At 42.5% G+C, this 14,277-nt stretch overlaps 2 protein-coding genes across 4 annotated transcripts in view; both read left to right on the top strand.

Annotated features, from left to right (window-relative positions):
* Nucleotides 1-10,163, top strand: part of MAPKAPK5 (MAPK activated protein kinase 5) — a 31,192-nt gene extending 21,029 nt beyond the window's left edge. For 2 of the 3 annotated variants that reach the window (XM_045843578.1, XM_045843571.1), the window contains 5 exons: nt 756-876; nt 3,100-3,230; nt 3,472-3,593; nt 4,896-5,000; nt 6,862-10,163. In XM_045843578.1, the coding sequence (XP_045699534.1) occupies nt 756-876; nt 3,100-3,230; nt 3,472-3,593; nt 4,896-5,000; nt 6,862-6,956 (574 nt within the window). In that variant the 3' untranslated portion in view covers nt 6,957-10,163. The remainder of the gene's footprint in view (nt 1-755; nt 877-3,099; nt 3,231-3,471; nt 3,594-4,895; nt 5,001-6,861) is intronic. The other variant, XM_045843574.1, reaches the window with a different exon arrangement.
* A 225-nt stretch (nt 10,164-10,388) lies between these two features.
* Nucleotides 10,389-14,056, top strand: LOC123820367 (disintegrin and metalloproteinase domain-containing protein 1a-like). The gene has a single exon (XM_045841061.1). It carries the CDS (start codon nt 11,222-11,224, stop codon nt 14,054-14,056), a length of 2,835 nt encoding a protein of 944 aa, XP_045697017.1. The 5' UTR covers nt 10,389-11,221.
* The last annotated feature ends 221 nt before the right edge of the window (nt 14,057-14,277 follow it).

Here is a 14,277-nt window from a genome sequence, read left to right as displayed (position 1 = left end):
GATCCAGAAGGTTGCAGCGAATATGAAAGAGCAAGTAGGCCTGTTGTCCTGACTCTGACACTTGGAATGGGAGAATAGGTAGTTGGAAGAAGGTGCTGTAAATAGCCCAGGGAGGATGCTGGGGTGAGCTAGGAATTGCATCAGCATGAGTGGACAAGATGTAAAGAAGTTGGATCAGAGCAACATATTAGGCTTAGAAGGAAACACCGTCCCTTTTTTAGAGACTAGATGTCTAGCGCTTTTGAATGCCTCTGGAATAAAATGTTCATGTCCTGCCATATGGTAACACCTGAGAGTTTTATCACAAGTAGCCACCTGGGTTTTCAGAACCTCCTGACCCTTCAGCTAATTTTGTAGCCACTGGTAGCCAAAAGAGCACTCTCAGTCCATTTTGGAAATTAGTGCCCACTGTCCTAGAAACATCAGTATGAAGAGTCAGGGTCTCAGGAACTGTTAGCCATATATAGGATTGTCTTACTGACTGGAACGCAGTCTGAAGTATCACTGGATTAGCCTTTTCCTACCACTTTTATCTCACTTTGTACAAGTAGAAAGGACTGCCTGAGGACACAGTGCCCTCACAGCTAGTGACTAGGGACCACCACCCTACCCCCCGCCCCACGCAGATGGGAAGCCTAGACTTGTAGGAGTTGGAAGAAAGTCAGAAGCTAGATCTGGTTAGAGGAAGACCCCAGAACTTCCTGGACTTCTGGAAGCGACTGTGCATGGCAGCCCTGTTGGCCTTTTCTCCACAGGCTCTTAAAGGTCAAACCAGAGGAGAGACTCACCATCGAGGGAGTACTGGACCACCCCTGGCTAAACTCAACTGAGGCCCTGGATAATGTTCTACCCTCTGCTCAACTGATGATGGATAAGGTTTTGCATGATGCTTATTTTGTTGTGGATAAGACTCTGCTGAGAAGGAATGCCGGGACTTAAGTTAGTGAGGGGTTAAAGGCAAAACAGTGCTGAGCACACAGTCTTTTCCAGAAAAACCTCTCTGGTGTCCTGAAAATCAGGATTGGCAATAAAGAGCTGCTTTATACAAGAGAAAAGATCAAGGCCTGGTAAATGCACATTATGGGAACCCAGCACTCACAGGGATGTCTACCCTATAATCGTCCGTAGGAAAAGCTGCCTGACTTCACTGAAGGGAGGGCAGAGAGAGAGGTGTGGGGGGGAGGGGGCAGGGGTTTAGCCTTATCTCAGTCAGGTGGAGTTGAGAGGCCATTGTAGATTTTTGAGAAGAGATTTATACAGCAAAGTATTTAGGGATGGTCAGCCAGGCTTGCAGATGCCAACCTAGGACATCTGCGGTAATCTAGAATCTGAGGGGCAGCTCTGGGAGCAGAGAAGTAGAGATGAATGACTATGCTCAATACTTTTTCTGCAAAGGCAAATTTCTACAATTTTTGATGATTGACTAGATATAAAGGGACATTGGGTGGCATATCAGGTGGTACCATTGCCAAGTAGAGAGAAGTCAGGGACAAGGCTGGTTTGAGTGAAGGGAGTCCTTTAGGTTTTAGGAAATTGTTTCAAGTGGTAGATGGACACTCGAATGAATGAGGCGTGTGGTCTAGAACCAGCGTGGCTGAGAGGCAAAGGCAGCGGCACAGACTCGAATGTTATCCCCTTGAAAGTAATGGGGTTGAAGTGTGATGAAGAATAAGTGACTAGGAAAAGAGAATGCTGAGATCTTCCTTAGTTTACTTGGAATATGGGAGAGAAAGGAGAGTGGGAAGGAGCAGAGCTCTCGGCCATCTCTGATTTGTGTATGGTTATCTTCCTGGTTTGAATATGCCCAGTAGTACAAAAACTGTTTGGTCAGTTCAGAGGGATTACTTAGATCATCCTCTGGTTGTCAGTACATGGGCGTTACAATGTAGCTTTCTTCAAGATCTTGGAAATGAAGAAATAATTCGCCTTCAGGAGTTACTTTAAAATTAATGCAAAATGAAGCCAGGTATGGATATGCAGAATCTTCTTAATGAGAAAGAGTGGCTCCTAGACCTATAAGGTGGAACTTTAACAACACAATATATTCCTATCTTTATAGAATGTTGTGTTCATGATGTGGGTTGGTCAACTTTGGAAGATAGGAAAGTGGCCACATACGCAGATGTAGAATAGTGTCCATCTAAGGCCTGCCTAGAAGGTGAATCCTGAATTCACGCCCTTGAGCTGTTCCCCTCTTTCTGGTTGGGCTGTCTCTGGTGAAGAGACCAGTGTGAGGGTCCCGAGTGGTGTAGCCAGGACTACACAGTGGTGTAGCTATTACAGTTCCTGTAAATGAGTTTGAACTCTTCCTGATTTAAAAGCACACTTACCAAGGAACTACTTTTTTAAATGGTCAGATTTGATTGTTGAAAGTCAAATAATAGAGATATATAAAATGAAAAGCAAAAGTTCCCTTTCATTTCTTTGCCTCAGTCTCACTTTTCAAAAGTGAGGTCACCTGTGGCTTGATGTATCATCCTGATCTTTTTCTGGGGAGACACCCACACACTCAAGAGTTTGCTTTTTTTTTTTAAAGTACAAAAACGGGATTGGATTGTCTCATTCTTACAAAGCCTCCTACTGAGTTATTTGCCTTCCCTCCTTGGTCTGCCCATAGTGAGAGCACCTTCCGGTCATAAAGACACAGGTTTCAAGAGTTTTACACTTCCTGACAGTTATTTCTTAGTATAAATTAACTGGCCTAGAGATCAGTGCTTGAGCTCCTCCTACCATGTGCACTGGGCCATCAGGCTGAGGTGCATATCTTCACTGTGGGGGCAGTAGCCTGCCAGTCTTTTTCTTGATGTACACGTATGTCTCTCTTTACACTTGCCCGTGCCAATTACTGTGAGCCTGAGCCTTGTTAGTATTTCTTACTTGCATTTCTGTTCCCCCTGCAGGAGAAAAGGGCTGGTATTCCCTGGGCCCTGCCAAATCCTTGGGGAAGAATCCTCTCCCTGCTTTATCAAAATTTGTATGTGGCCAGCATACGAGTGAAATTGCCTTCCTAGTTCTTTGAGCTCCTTTCCACTCTCTTAGATTGGCTTTCCAGGTACTCAGAAATGAATGTGAAAAGCTGATGACAGTGTTTGCATTCAGGCGGTGGTTGCAGGAATCCAGCAGGCTCATGCAGAACAGTTGGCCAACATGCGAATCCAGGATCTGAAAGTCAGCCTCAAGCCCCTGCACTCTGTGAACAACCCCATTCTGAGGAAGAGGAAATTACTCGGGTAACTGACCTTATTCCATCTCTTCTCCATGGTTGGTGTGGCTGAGCCAGGGGTCTGCCCATTTTCTGCCTCTTAAGACGGTGGAAACGATAGGCTTTTAAAATAGCATCAAAAGTTGGAGATACTCTATAGTGAGTTATTTATCTGAAAAGTCTGTTACCTTATGTTTAGAGTTAATATCAGTTGAGTGTTGGGTTTTGGGGTCTCACCTTGTTATTACTTCTCTCCCAAACTGTTAAAGCACCAAGCCAAAGGATGATGTTTATATCCATGATCGTGAGAATGGAGCCGAGGATTCAAATGTTGCCTTGGAAAAGCTCCGAGACGTGATCGCTCAGTGTATTCTCCCCCAGGCTGGTAAAGGTCACACTGTTTATCCATGCTCTGTGTGTGTATGTGTGTATATGCATGTGTGCATGTGTGCACACGACAATAGGAGTGGTTTAATTTAAGATTGTTTCATCTTTGTGTATAAGAAAATAAGTACATTATAAAAAAAAAAAGAAAAGTACATTATATAAATTAGTCTGTGCCCACTCAAAAGAGTGGGTAGTAGAAAGTCAGAAATGTGTTACGTTCTACCCTTCTGGTTTTCTATGACTTTTTTTTTAAGGTTTTCTTTCTTTCTTTCTTTCTTTCTTTCTTTCTTTCTTTCTTTCTTTCTTTCTTTGAGAGAAGGGAAGGGAGAGAGAAAGAGAGGGCGAGAAATATCAATGTGTGGTTGCCTCTCTTGCACCCCCAACTGGGGACCAAACCCGCAACCCAGGCATGTGCCCTGACTGGGAATTGAACCACCGACCCTTTAGTTCGCAGGTCAGCATTCAATCCACTGAGCCTCATCAGCCAGGACAGGGTGACATTTCTAATTTGAGTTTAATTGCCAGTGTCAGATGCAGCATGTAGTTTTATATTTTCTTAGTTTGTTAACGATGGCATGAGATGGAGAATGTGGACAGGGTTGAGATCAATTTGGAAAGGTCAGACTTCATTTCCAGAGCCCTTAGAGTACAATGCTTTATTAACTTGTGAATATAAAAATACCTGCCAAGTTCAGAAGTTGGCCCTGCTGCTACTTGTGTCATGGACAGAGGGTAACTTGTACATAGATTCTTTTGAGTGAGAGCTTGCTTTTGTTATATTATTTCTCCACTCAGTGGGATGTGATGGGCTTTTCTCAGTAGATGAAAGAGATCCTTCGAGTAGTAAGTCAGAAAACTGTTGGGTTGACCTGTCTTCCTAGATTCCTTGCATTTTAAGAGAACTCACATAGTGTACTCAGATAGTCTTCCAAAGTAAGAAATGAGCTGAGGAAAAAGAAGGTAGCCCACTCAGCCTTGTTCTTCCTCCATCTCTTGGTCTATTAGGTTAACCAGAGACCTAACCTGTTTTTGCTCAGCAATAGAGTGTGATACTGCCTACTTCTCATCCCCCAATGCAAAGACTCTGGGGCCATCCATGGATTTGTGTTAGGCTGTAAGAGTAGAAGAGTTCAAAGACCAGAAGTGGTCTCTATGTAATGTAGAGACTAGCAGGAATGGCAGTGTCTGGTAGAGTGCACCTTCAATCATCACCTCTCAACGAAGTTGAACATCATGTCCGTCTATCTCTGACGCTAAAATCCCATGATGCTGCAGGGAAACACAACTTCTTCATCTTTATCAACAGGAGAAAATGAAGATGAAAAGCTGAATGAAGTAATGCAAGAGGCTTGGAAGTATAACCGAGAATGCAAACTCCTAAGAGATACTCTGCAGAGCTTCAGCTGGAATGGTAGGAGCCTTAATTACTCCTTCCCTGGGAATGCAGAGAAGTCATTGTGTTTTATCTCTGGGGGCTGAGCGAAGCTATTTTTAAGTGAAGCGAGGATGAAGAGTGAGTGGAATATTATGGAACCAGGGTGAGCCCTACATTAACTGCCCTGGCATATCTGGACTCTGGCCCTTTCACTTGTTTTCCAGAGTTCGAGTAAATTATGTATTGCAGATTCAACACTATAGAGCCCCTGCCACATACCACTTGGGCAAAAAAACCCTGGAGATCTCAGAACTCCTCCCACATACTTTGGCTGTTCACCAGGTCATTCAGGAGCAGTATACTCTAAAGGACAGAAGGAAGGCAGAATACAGGGAGTCCATCCTGCTGATTTGCTTAGCTTAGAGATCTATTTCTCTACAAGAGTAGAGAATTTGCCAAACCTGCTGCTTGTGAACATTTTTTCCCCAGGCAAGCAAGGTAGAGCTTTATTTCTTGAACTGCTTTTCGTATTTTCTTCCTAGTTTAGCAGTCTAAACTAGATTTAAGTTGCAGGATGTTCAGCCTGGAGATTAGCTTACCTAGGATTTTCAAAAAGTTTTTGAAGTATCAATACAGAAAACTGATCACATTTGAAGTAAGTATATATTGTTGATGAGTTTTTATGAAGGGAACACTTCCCTATAAACAGCCCCTAGAACATGTAGTAGAACATGGACCCTCTTCTAATCACTGCCTTCCTCCCCCAAGGGTAATCATGATCTTGATTGCTTGCACTATAAATTAGTTTTGCCTGATTTTGTATTTTATATAAATGGGATCAGAGAAGTCTGTATTCTTTGTGTCTGGCTTTTAGTTAATAACAGGATGAGATTCATCCTGTTGTATGTAGCATCAAATCATTCTCATTATGTGTGTTTGTGTGTGTATTCTCAATATATATTTCTTTATACGGGGTGGGAAAAAGTAGATTTATAGTTGTGAGTATGTGAAACAGTTTATTCTTATATTATTTATTATTATATCATGTATATTATTCTTTTTCTTATTATTGTTATTATTTCATATCCTTCCTTATGATTTATCTTTTAGGTAATGATGGCTGGTAATTTAACCTACTTTTGTTCACCCCTGTGTGTGTGTGTGTGTGTATTTATGTATATGTAAAGGACTTCTATGAACGCTCTTGTGTATATCTTTTGAAGAATATTTTGATGAGTTAATTTCTCTTACATATCTAGGATTGGAAGTGCAGGTTCATGGGAGTATTCATTTGTTTGGCTTTAGTGGGTACTGGTACAAGTTTTCCAAGATTGATACTTCCACTAGCAGTGCTTGAGGGTTCTAGTTACTCTGCCTTCGCACGCACACAAACACTTGCTATTGTATCTTTTTTTATTTTCGTCATTCTGGTTAGTATATAGCAGTATTGCAGTGTCATCTTACTTTGCCTTTGCCTGATGACTGATGCGCTTTTAAACTGTTTATTGGCCATTTAGATTTCCTCTTGTGAAGTGCCTATTCTTTCATCAATTTTTCTGTTGAGTTATATCTTTCTTGTAGATGTGCTCTTTATACATTCTAGATACGAGTCCTTTGTCAGACACACACGTTTATAAAGATCTTCCTCTTCATGGTTTCCTTCTGTGCTGTTGTAGTGAACGTTGGATTTTGACGATTTTACTGCCAGGTTAATGGAACTGTTCACTTGCACAATGCAGGGTCCGAACTGCCTTTGATCAGTACTGGGGATGAATCTGACACTCCCTTGGTGGGGGTGAATTTGACACTAGTAAGGTGTATCTTACTGGATTCCTATCAGGAATCTATCTCCTCCCAAATAGTTTGGAGATTGACCTTTTTCTTTCTTGGGTTTCAGGTCGTGGATTCACAGATAAAGTCGATCGGCTCAAACTGGCAGAAATTGTGAAGCAAGTGATAGAGGAGCAAACCACGTCCCATGAATCCCAATAATGACAGCTTCAGACTTTGTTTTTTTACAATTTGAAAAACTATTCTTTAATGTATAAAGTAATTTTTATGTAAATTAATAAATCATAATTTCATTTCCACATTGCTTCAAGATGCTGTATAGATTTAGATATGGTATTTACTAATAGTGTAGTTCATTTGTTTTTAAGAAAAGCTCAGTTTCTAGAGATACACTATTTAGGACTGTTTAGTCATGTTTGTAAGATGACAGATGATATTGTCAAGCAAGATTGTTTTATTTGTAATAAAGTATATAAAAACCACTTGCCAGCAGTAGACAAAGGACCAACTATACTGATCTTTCTGCTTAGTAAACAGTTGAATCAGATACTGTGGAATTTGGTTTCGATTGCCCTGTGTATTTACTTTTTGCACTATTGGTAGATTAGCTCTGGTGCCAAGAAATGTCTGTGGATCCATGATGCAGACTGCCTGCTGAAACTCACAGGACACCAGCACCCTTGGTGGGAGAGGCAGGGAGCTTAGCCTTCATTTCTGTGTCCTGAATTCCCAAGAGAAAAGTGGTAACACTTTTTTTTTTTTCTGGTCATGTTTGTTAAAAGGTATTGGTGTGATTTTTAAATCTAATGGATCCTTTTGAGTTTATTTTTTTCATGCTTAATCAAAGTTTCAGTTTCCCTTCCCCTGAGATCCCACTCTGTCCTCTCCTTTCTGGCAGCCTTTTATTTTCTTTCCCTGTTCTTCTGGCCCTCTTATGGGATGATTTTTCTGAGAAAGTTACATTTCATGAAAAATGGACTCCTAGCTTAGCATCCAAGAAGGTTCAGGTTTTTTTTCTCTTTAAGCTGCCATTTTTCTCTGTAATATTTCTGCCTGGGTTTCATGTTGGCATCCCCTGGACTGCATATATTTTGTTCTGCTGCCTTCATTTTCAAGAAGCATGCTTCTGGCTGAGTTCAGCTGTTTGAATGGAAAACAAGGCTGGATGCTTTCCTGTTTTTTTGTTTTTGTTTTTGCAGATGCGTTTCCATAACAAACAATGTTTATTTAATCATTTTAAAGCTGTTTTTGGTGGGCACCTGTGTTGGTAAATAGAAGAAATAATAGGCAACTCCAATTTGCAAAGCAGAGGGAAAAGGATCAGTAGGCTCAAATATTCATTTTTATCCTGTCACATTCTCATCAATCAAAATCCATTCCACAGAGCTAACTTATTTTCTAATTCTTCCATTTTTCTGAGTATGTCATCAAAGTGACATTTGGTTAGTATGCCCCATCTATGTGTGTTACTGTGGAAATATATGATAATACAAGGTATCTTTTAAGAATTGCTTTTTTACATTGGTTCCCTTTTATCTTAGAGAATTTGTAATTCAGGTATTTTTTGAGGTATGATTCACTAATATTAGGTGACTGATAACTGTTATAAATGGATACCCTGTAAGGATATCCATTCAGTACTCAGTACTGCATTCAGTACTTTTAAACATGCCAAAATTTAAGAGGCAGGAGAGAAAAACTGTTTTCTTATTTACTGACCAGAAAACTTAGCTAAAAGTTGAATTGAGGGTTGCATTACATTATTCTATTTTTTAGTGAAATGCAGTCTTACAAATCACTTCTTGCAGTCAGGAAAAACTGTACTTGTTTCTAGAATAATTGACTGCTTGTTGTTTTTCTTATCTTAGGGCAGAGGTTCAGCAGTCACTGGGGATAGAAGGTAGTAATAAACTGTGTTAACTTTTTCTTCAGAGTAACTTTCTGGCATGCCAAGTCTACCATTAAGTTCTCAGGTTTGTTGTTTCAGTATCTTCTAATGGTTCAGGATGGTTTTATTCCTTCAGTGTGTGATGAATTTTAGGCATGATGGAGGCAGGGTATGCAAAATGATGGTCCTGTTTATCTGAGCAGCAGTTGTCCATGTGTCAGTTGTCTGAGACGGAATGAATCTGACATCCCAAATGTGCACTGTCTCCAGACATGCCCAAAAGAACCCCCGGCTGGAAGTTTGTGAATACCCTGCAGGATGCTCCAGCTGTTGTAACTCAGAAGTGGGTCCTACCCTGGACAGAGCTCCTTGACAATACCATAGCTCCCAAAGGACTCAGCAGTGTTAGATCTTTAAAGTGGAATTTTCTACGTTGAGTGCGATTGTAGGCCAGTAGCAAGTACTTCCTTAACAAACCAGTCAGGTTCACTAATAGAGCAAAATTTGCACATAACTGGGAGTGAGACAAAATCATCCTTGTCTCTTTTGGCCTGCCTCTCTAATGCCTAAACCTGCAGCTAACAGTTCTTATAGGCAGGAGGTTAGAGTCTCCAGTTTTACCACATGATTTGCTAACCTCTGCTTACTAAAGCCATTACTTATCACTCAAATACCTTTAGACATTACCATAGTTACAAATCTGCTTGATGTAAAAACAACTTGTATATCTTTCTAGCTAATAAGTTGTATAAGCATAGGAGACTATCTGTCAGAAATTTATCATTGGAAACATTGATAGGAGGAACTACTTCTGAAAAAGTTTTGTTCTTGTATTTATTTAAGAAAGAACAAGTTGCAATTAATGAAGAAAAAGTCAAATGATTTAAATCAGATCATGTGTATGAATGCTTGTGTGTATGTTATTTATTGAAAATGTTTCAATTTTAGAACTGGAAAATTATTGGCTATTTAATTGTAATTATATTTTTATTTATTTAAAAAGTAGAGGTTTTCTTTCATTGTTGGTTTAATTCTTTAATTCCACAAAATGACTTAACCTAATTTTCCCTGCCTGTTTTGGTTAAGACACAGGGAAACATGTTAAATCTGATAATTTCTAAATCATATATAATTTACTATATACATAAATATATAAATTATATATAATTACTATATAACTGTAAGAGGCTTTCCTCTTATATAAACAACAAGGGAAAAAGAAATACAACTTTCCCTTTTTGCTGTAGATTTTTAAAAATGGTTTGTGATATGACTAAATTTTCTTGCTAGATGCTAATGATAAATTTTATCATCTATATTAGGAATTAAATATTAATTGGGGATAATTAATGAGTCGATCTGCTATCATGCTCATATCTGAGATCTTGTGGTATCATAGCATTCCTTCATGAATTAGATAAGGTAGCTCCCCATTTTTTAGTGTTAAACTTGTACTCCTAACCGTTATTTTATATTGTAAATATTTGACTTAATATAAATTATTTTTATGCAAGGTAAAAGATGTAGAGTCTTATTTTACTTCATCTTAAAATACACAGAAAAATAACTGGGCAAAGGATGTGATAGAGCTCCCACCCCAACTTTTTCCTTTTAAATCTGTGCTGCTGAATGCATCAGGAAATCAAGATTAAAACCAAATCTGAAGATTTCTGCAGAGATTACAGTTCAGTTTGAGTTATAAAAGCAAAGAAATCTTTTAAAAGGTCTTACAGAGTTCACTTTTATTTTCTTGATGAAATGGTGTCTGCAAGTTGGTTAATAATCAGTTTGTTTTTATGTTGGGACAGTTAGGAGAAGTTGAACTTTGATCCTAGTCACGTACAATATCTCCAAGGTGAAACTGAGCTCATTTCATTTAATACTTAGTAGGTCTCCGTGCTAGGAAAATGTCTTAGAAGAGAAAAATTATGTTTATATGCTGATATAAAATGTCCAAATTTATCTGTTATGAACAAAGGCTAATGAGGGAAAATTTGTGCATCTACATACAATTTTTCTTGAATTAAAGGAAAAAAAACGGACACCGACAAAGAAGAGTCGGACTGATCAACAGTACCCTGAGTTACAACAGAAATGAGGAAAAGAGGCAGTGGGCAACAGAGAACTTTGTCCTGCTCATAGATCCCCAAAGAACCCCTGTCCCCTCCCCCCAGCCTCCTGCCAGAATGTTGGGTTTCAAAGAATGACCAGATTAACGGATATCAAGGAGTCCTGTGGCCTCGGCTAAGGATAAGGATAATTGGTCAGAGTTACTGTACTGGCTGAACCATTACAGACCTTCTACTTGATACATCTCTCTGTGAGGGTAAAGGGAACGTAGCCAGGGAGACTTAAAGCTGTTGCTGTTTGAACAAAGTCATATAATAGGAAACTACTGAATATCAAGAGAGAAGCAAGAAACAACTCAGCCTCAAAGTCCGTAAGACTCAGAGTTGGGGAGCAGTTACCCATAAGGGAACCATCATAGATCTGAGTCTCCATGGTTTCGCATGCCAGGGACAGCAGCTGCTGATGAACATAGGCCTGGTATCTTCAACTGATTCGCTAGCGCCATGTCATGGCCGCCTCTGGGAGAGATTCTGCCCCTATATGGCCTTCTCTATGGAGAAACCAAGTGGCCTTGAAAGAGGGTAAGATAAATTTTCAGATTTGGGCACAGCAGAAGAGGGACTTGAGGCTGGGGATAGTGCCAAGATCATCATGTGTCAGGTTGGGAATTATAGTGCTGTTGGCAATTTTTCTGCCAAATACGTACTGTGCCCTGGGATCACCACATTACTCTTCCTATGAAATAATCACCCCCGAGGCTCTGACAGTTGAGGGAAGGGAAGACCCAGTGGAAGAGGTATCTTACGTGATATTTATGCAGGGCCAGAAACAGCTGATCCACCTGAAGGTGAAGAGAGACCATTTTGTCAATAACTTCCCAGTCTTCAGCTACCACAATGGCACCCTGGGACAAGAAAGGCCTTCCGTCTCACATGACTGTCACTATGAAGGCTACATAGAAGGAGTCCCAGGGTCTTTTGTTTCTGTCAACACCTGCTCAGGCCTCAGGGGCGTCCTGATTAAGGAGGGACGGTCCTATGGCATTGAGCCCGTGGACTCTTCACAACACTTTACCCACGTGCTGTACACCACGGCACATCAAGCTCGAGTCTCCTGCAGCGTCACTCCCGAAGACAGCCAAGTGGTGTCCCCCAGCAGGCAACAAGGGAGCAGGAAGCCTGGAGGTCTACAGGCACCATCCTACTTGTGGTCACACACCAAGTACGTGGAGATGTTTGTCGTGGTCAACAACCAGCGGTTCCAAATGTGGGGCAGTAACGTCAGTGAGACAGTCCAGAGAGTGATGGACATCATCGCCCTGGCCAACAGCTTCACTAGGGGAATAAACACAGAGGTGGTGCTGGCCGGAATGGAGATTTGGACCGAGGGGGACCCCATAGAGGTCCCAGAGGACCTGCAAGTGGCACTCAGGAATTTCAATAGCTGGAGACAAGAGCAGCTCCTCCATCGTGTGAAGCATGACGTTGCCCACATGATTGTTGGACAGCATCCTGAACAGGGTATGGGGCAGGCGTTTCTCAATGGTGCCTGTTCCACAGGCTTTGCAGCAGCTGTTGAATCCTTCCATCATGAAGACGTCCTCCTGTTTGCAGCGCTCCTGGCCCACGAGCTTGGGCACAACTTGGGTATTCAGCACGACCACTCGGCCTGCACTTGCAGAGATAAACGCTTCTGCCTCATGTATGAAGATATCACTAAAGAAAGTGGCTTCAGCAACTGCAGCTCTGACTACTTCTACCGGTTCCTGCAGGCACACAAAGGGGCCTGCCTGTTTAACAACCCTCAGCACAAAGGCCGCCTGCGGAGGGATTCCACCTGCGGCAACGGGGTGGTGGAGGGCGAGGAGCAGTGTGACTGCGGTTCTGCCTGTTACAGTCACCGGTGCTGTGACCAGACATGTAGACTGAAGGGGAATGCAGACTGTAGTGATGGACTCTGCTGTTTTGGTTGCCGATTGAGAAATAAGGGGTACGTGTGCCGTTCTGCTGCGGGAGAGTGTGACCTCCCAGAGTACTGTGATGGTACCTCTGCAGAGTGCCCTGCAGACAGCTATAAGCAAGATGGTACACCGTGTGATAGACTTCACTACTGTGTTGGGGGTCGATGTAGGAACCCTGATAGTCAATGCTCAGATCTCTATGGGTACACTGCACAGTCTGCCCCCGAAAACTGTTACATTTCAATAAACAGCAAAGGGAACAGGTTTGGAAACTGTGGCCGCCCCACCTCAGCAAAGTCAAGTTACGTTAAGTGTTTTGACGATAATATATTTTGTGGGAAAATTATATGTACAAATGTTAAATGGGTCCCATCAATCAAACTCCATTACACAGTGATCCAGATTCCTCATGAAAATGACTTCTGCTGGAGCATGGATGCCTATAACATTACTGATATCCCTGACGACGGGGATGTGCACTCCGGCACTCCTTGCGCCCCAAACAAAGTCTGCGTGAATTACTCCTGCACCGATTATGCTGCGCTCAACTATGACTGCGATCCAGCGAGAATGTGTGGTGGGAGAGGGGTCTGTAACAACTTAAGGCACTGCCATTGTGAGGTTGGCTATGCCCCCCCTGACTGTAAAACCATAGGTGACGGGGGTAGCGTGGACAGTGGTCCCCCTGCCAAACCAGATGATGAAAATCCAAGTGCTGATGGAAGTGTCCATCCTGCTAAACCTAAGATAGCAGTTCAAAAGGCTGGCCTTATAATTTACATATTCCCTTCATTTCTTTTATTAACGTTGATAATATTACTATGTTGCATTAGTCTTAAATCTGGAATTGAGTCAGTAGAGACCCCAGGTGCCTCAACAGAACTGAGTTCAGAGGTAACCACCGAGGAAGAGACACTCCTATCAGCAGAGCCACAAGAGGAATTAAAGGAGGATATAGAGCAGGCACCCCTACCAGCAGAGGCTCCTGCAACAGAGGAAGTCCCCCCACCAGAACAGGCCCCCCCACCAGAACAGGCCCCCCCATCGGAGGCCCCCCCACCGGAGGCCCCCCCACTGGAGGCCCCACCACCGGAAGCCCCACCACCGGAGGCCCCCCCACCCGAGGCTCCACCACCGGAGGCCCCACCACCGGAAGCCCCACCACCGGAGGCCCCCCCACCCGAGGCTCCACCACCGGAGGCTCCACCACCAGAGGCCCCAGCACCAGAGGCCCCAGCACCGGCAGCTCCACCACCGGAGGCCCCACCACCGGAGGCTCCACCACCGGAGGCCCCACCACCGGAGGCCCCAGCACCAGCAGCTCCACCACCGGAGGCCTCACCACCGCAGGCCCCACCAGAGCCTCCACCAGGTGAAGGATAGAAATAACCAAAGGCAGAAGAGTAGTGAAGGAAGAAGCCAAATAATATCAAATACCTCAAGCACTGAGTAGGAATGAGAGGCTTAGAAAGCCAAAGATGAAGTGAGAATTGATGGCTCCAGTGGCGCTGATAGGACTATATAGTCTACAGAAACACGCATGTGAGAAGAGAGAACTGCTTCCAATATTTATTCTAGAAATTTGATTATATATTTATATATGT

Source organism: Phyllostomus hastatus, unplaced genomic scaffold (genome assembly GCF_019186645.2).
Source record: "Phyllostomus hastatus isolate PE091 unplaced genomic scaffold, TTU_PhHast_1.1 phas_contig_1162, whole genome shotgun sequence".
NCBI lineage: Eukaryota > Metazoa > Chordata > Mammalia > Chiroptera > Phyllostomidae > Phyllostomus > Phyllostomus hastatus.
The sequence above is the reverse complement of the archived record's forward strand: the minus strand, read 5'-3'. Positions and strand labels throughout refer to the sequence as shown.

Excerpts from the sequence above, each read along its gene's own strand:
- LOC123820367 (XM_045841061.1), top strand. The coding sequence starts at position 11,222 with ATGGCCGCCTCTGGGAGAGATTCTGCCCCTATATGGCCTTCTCTATGG.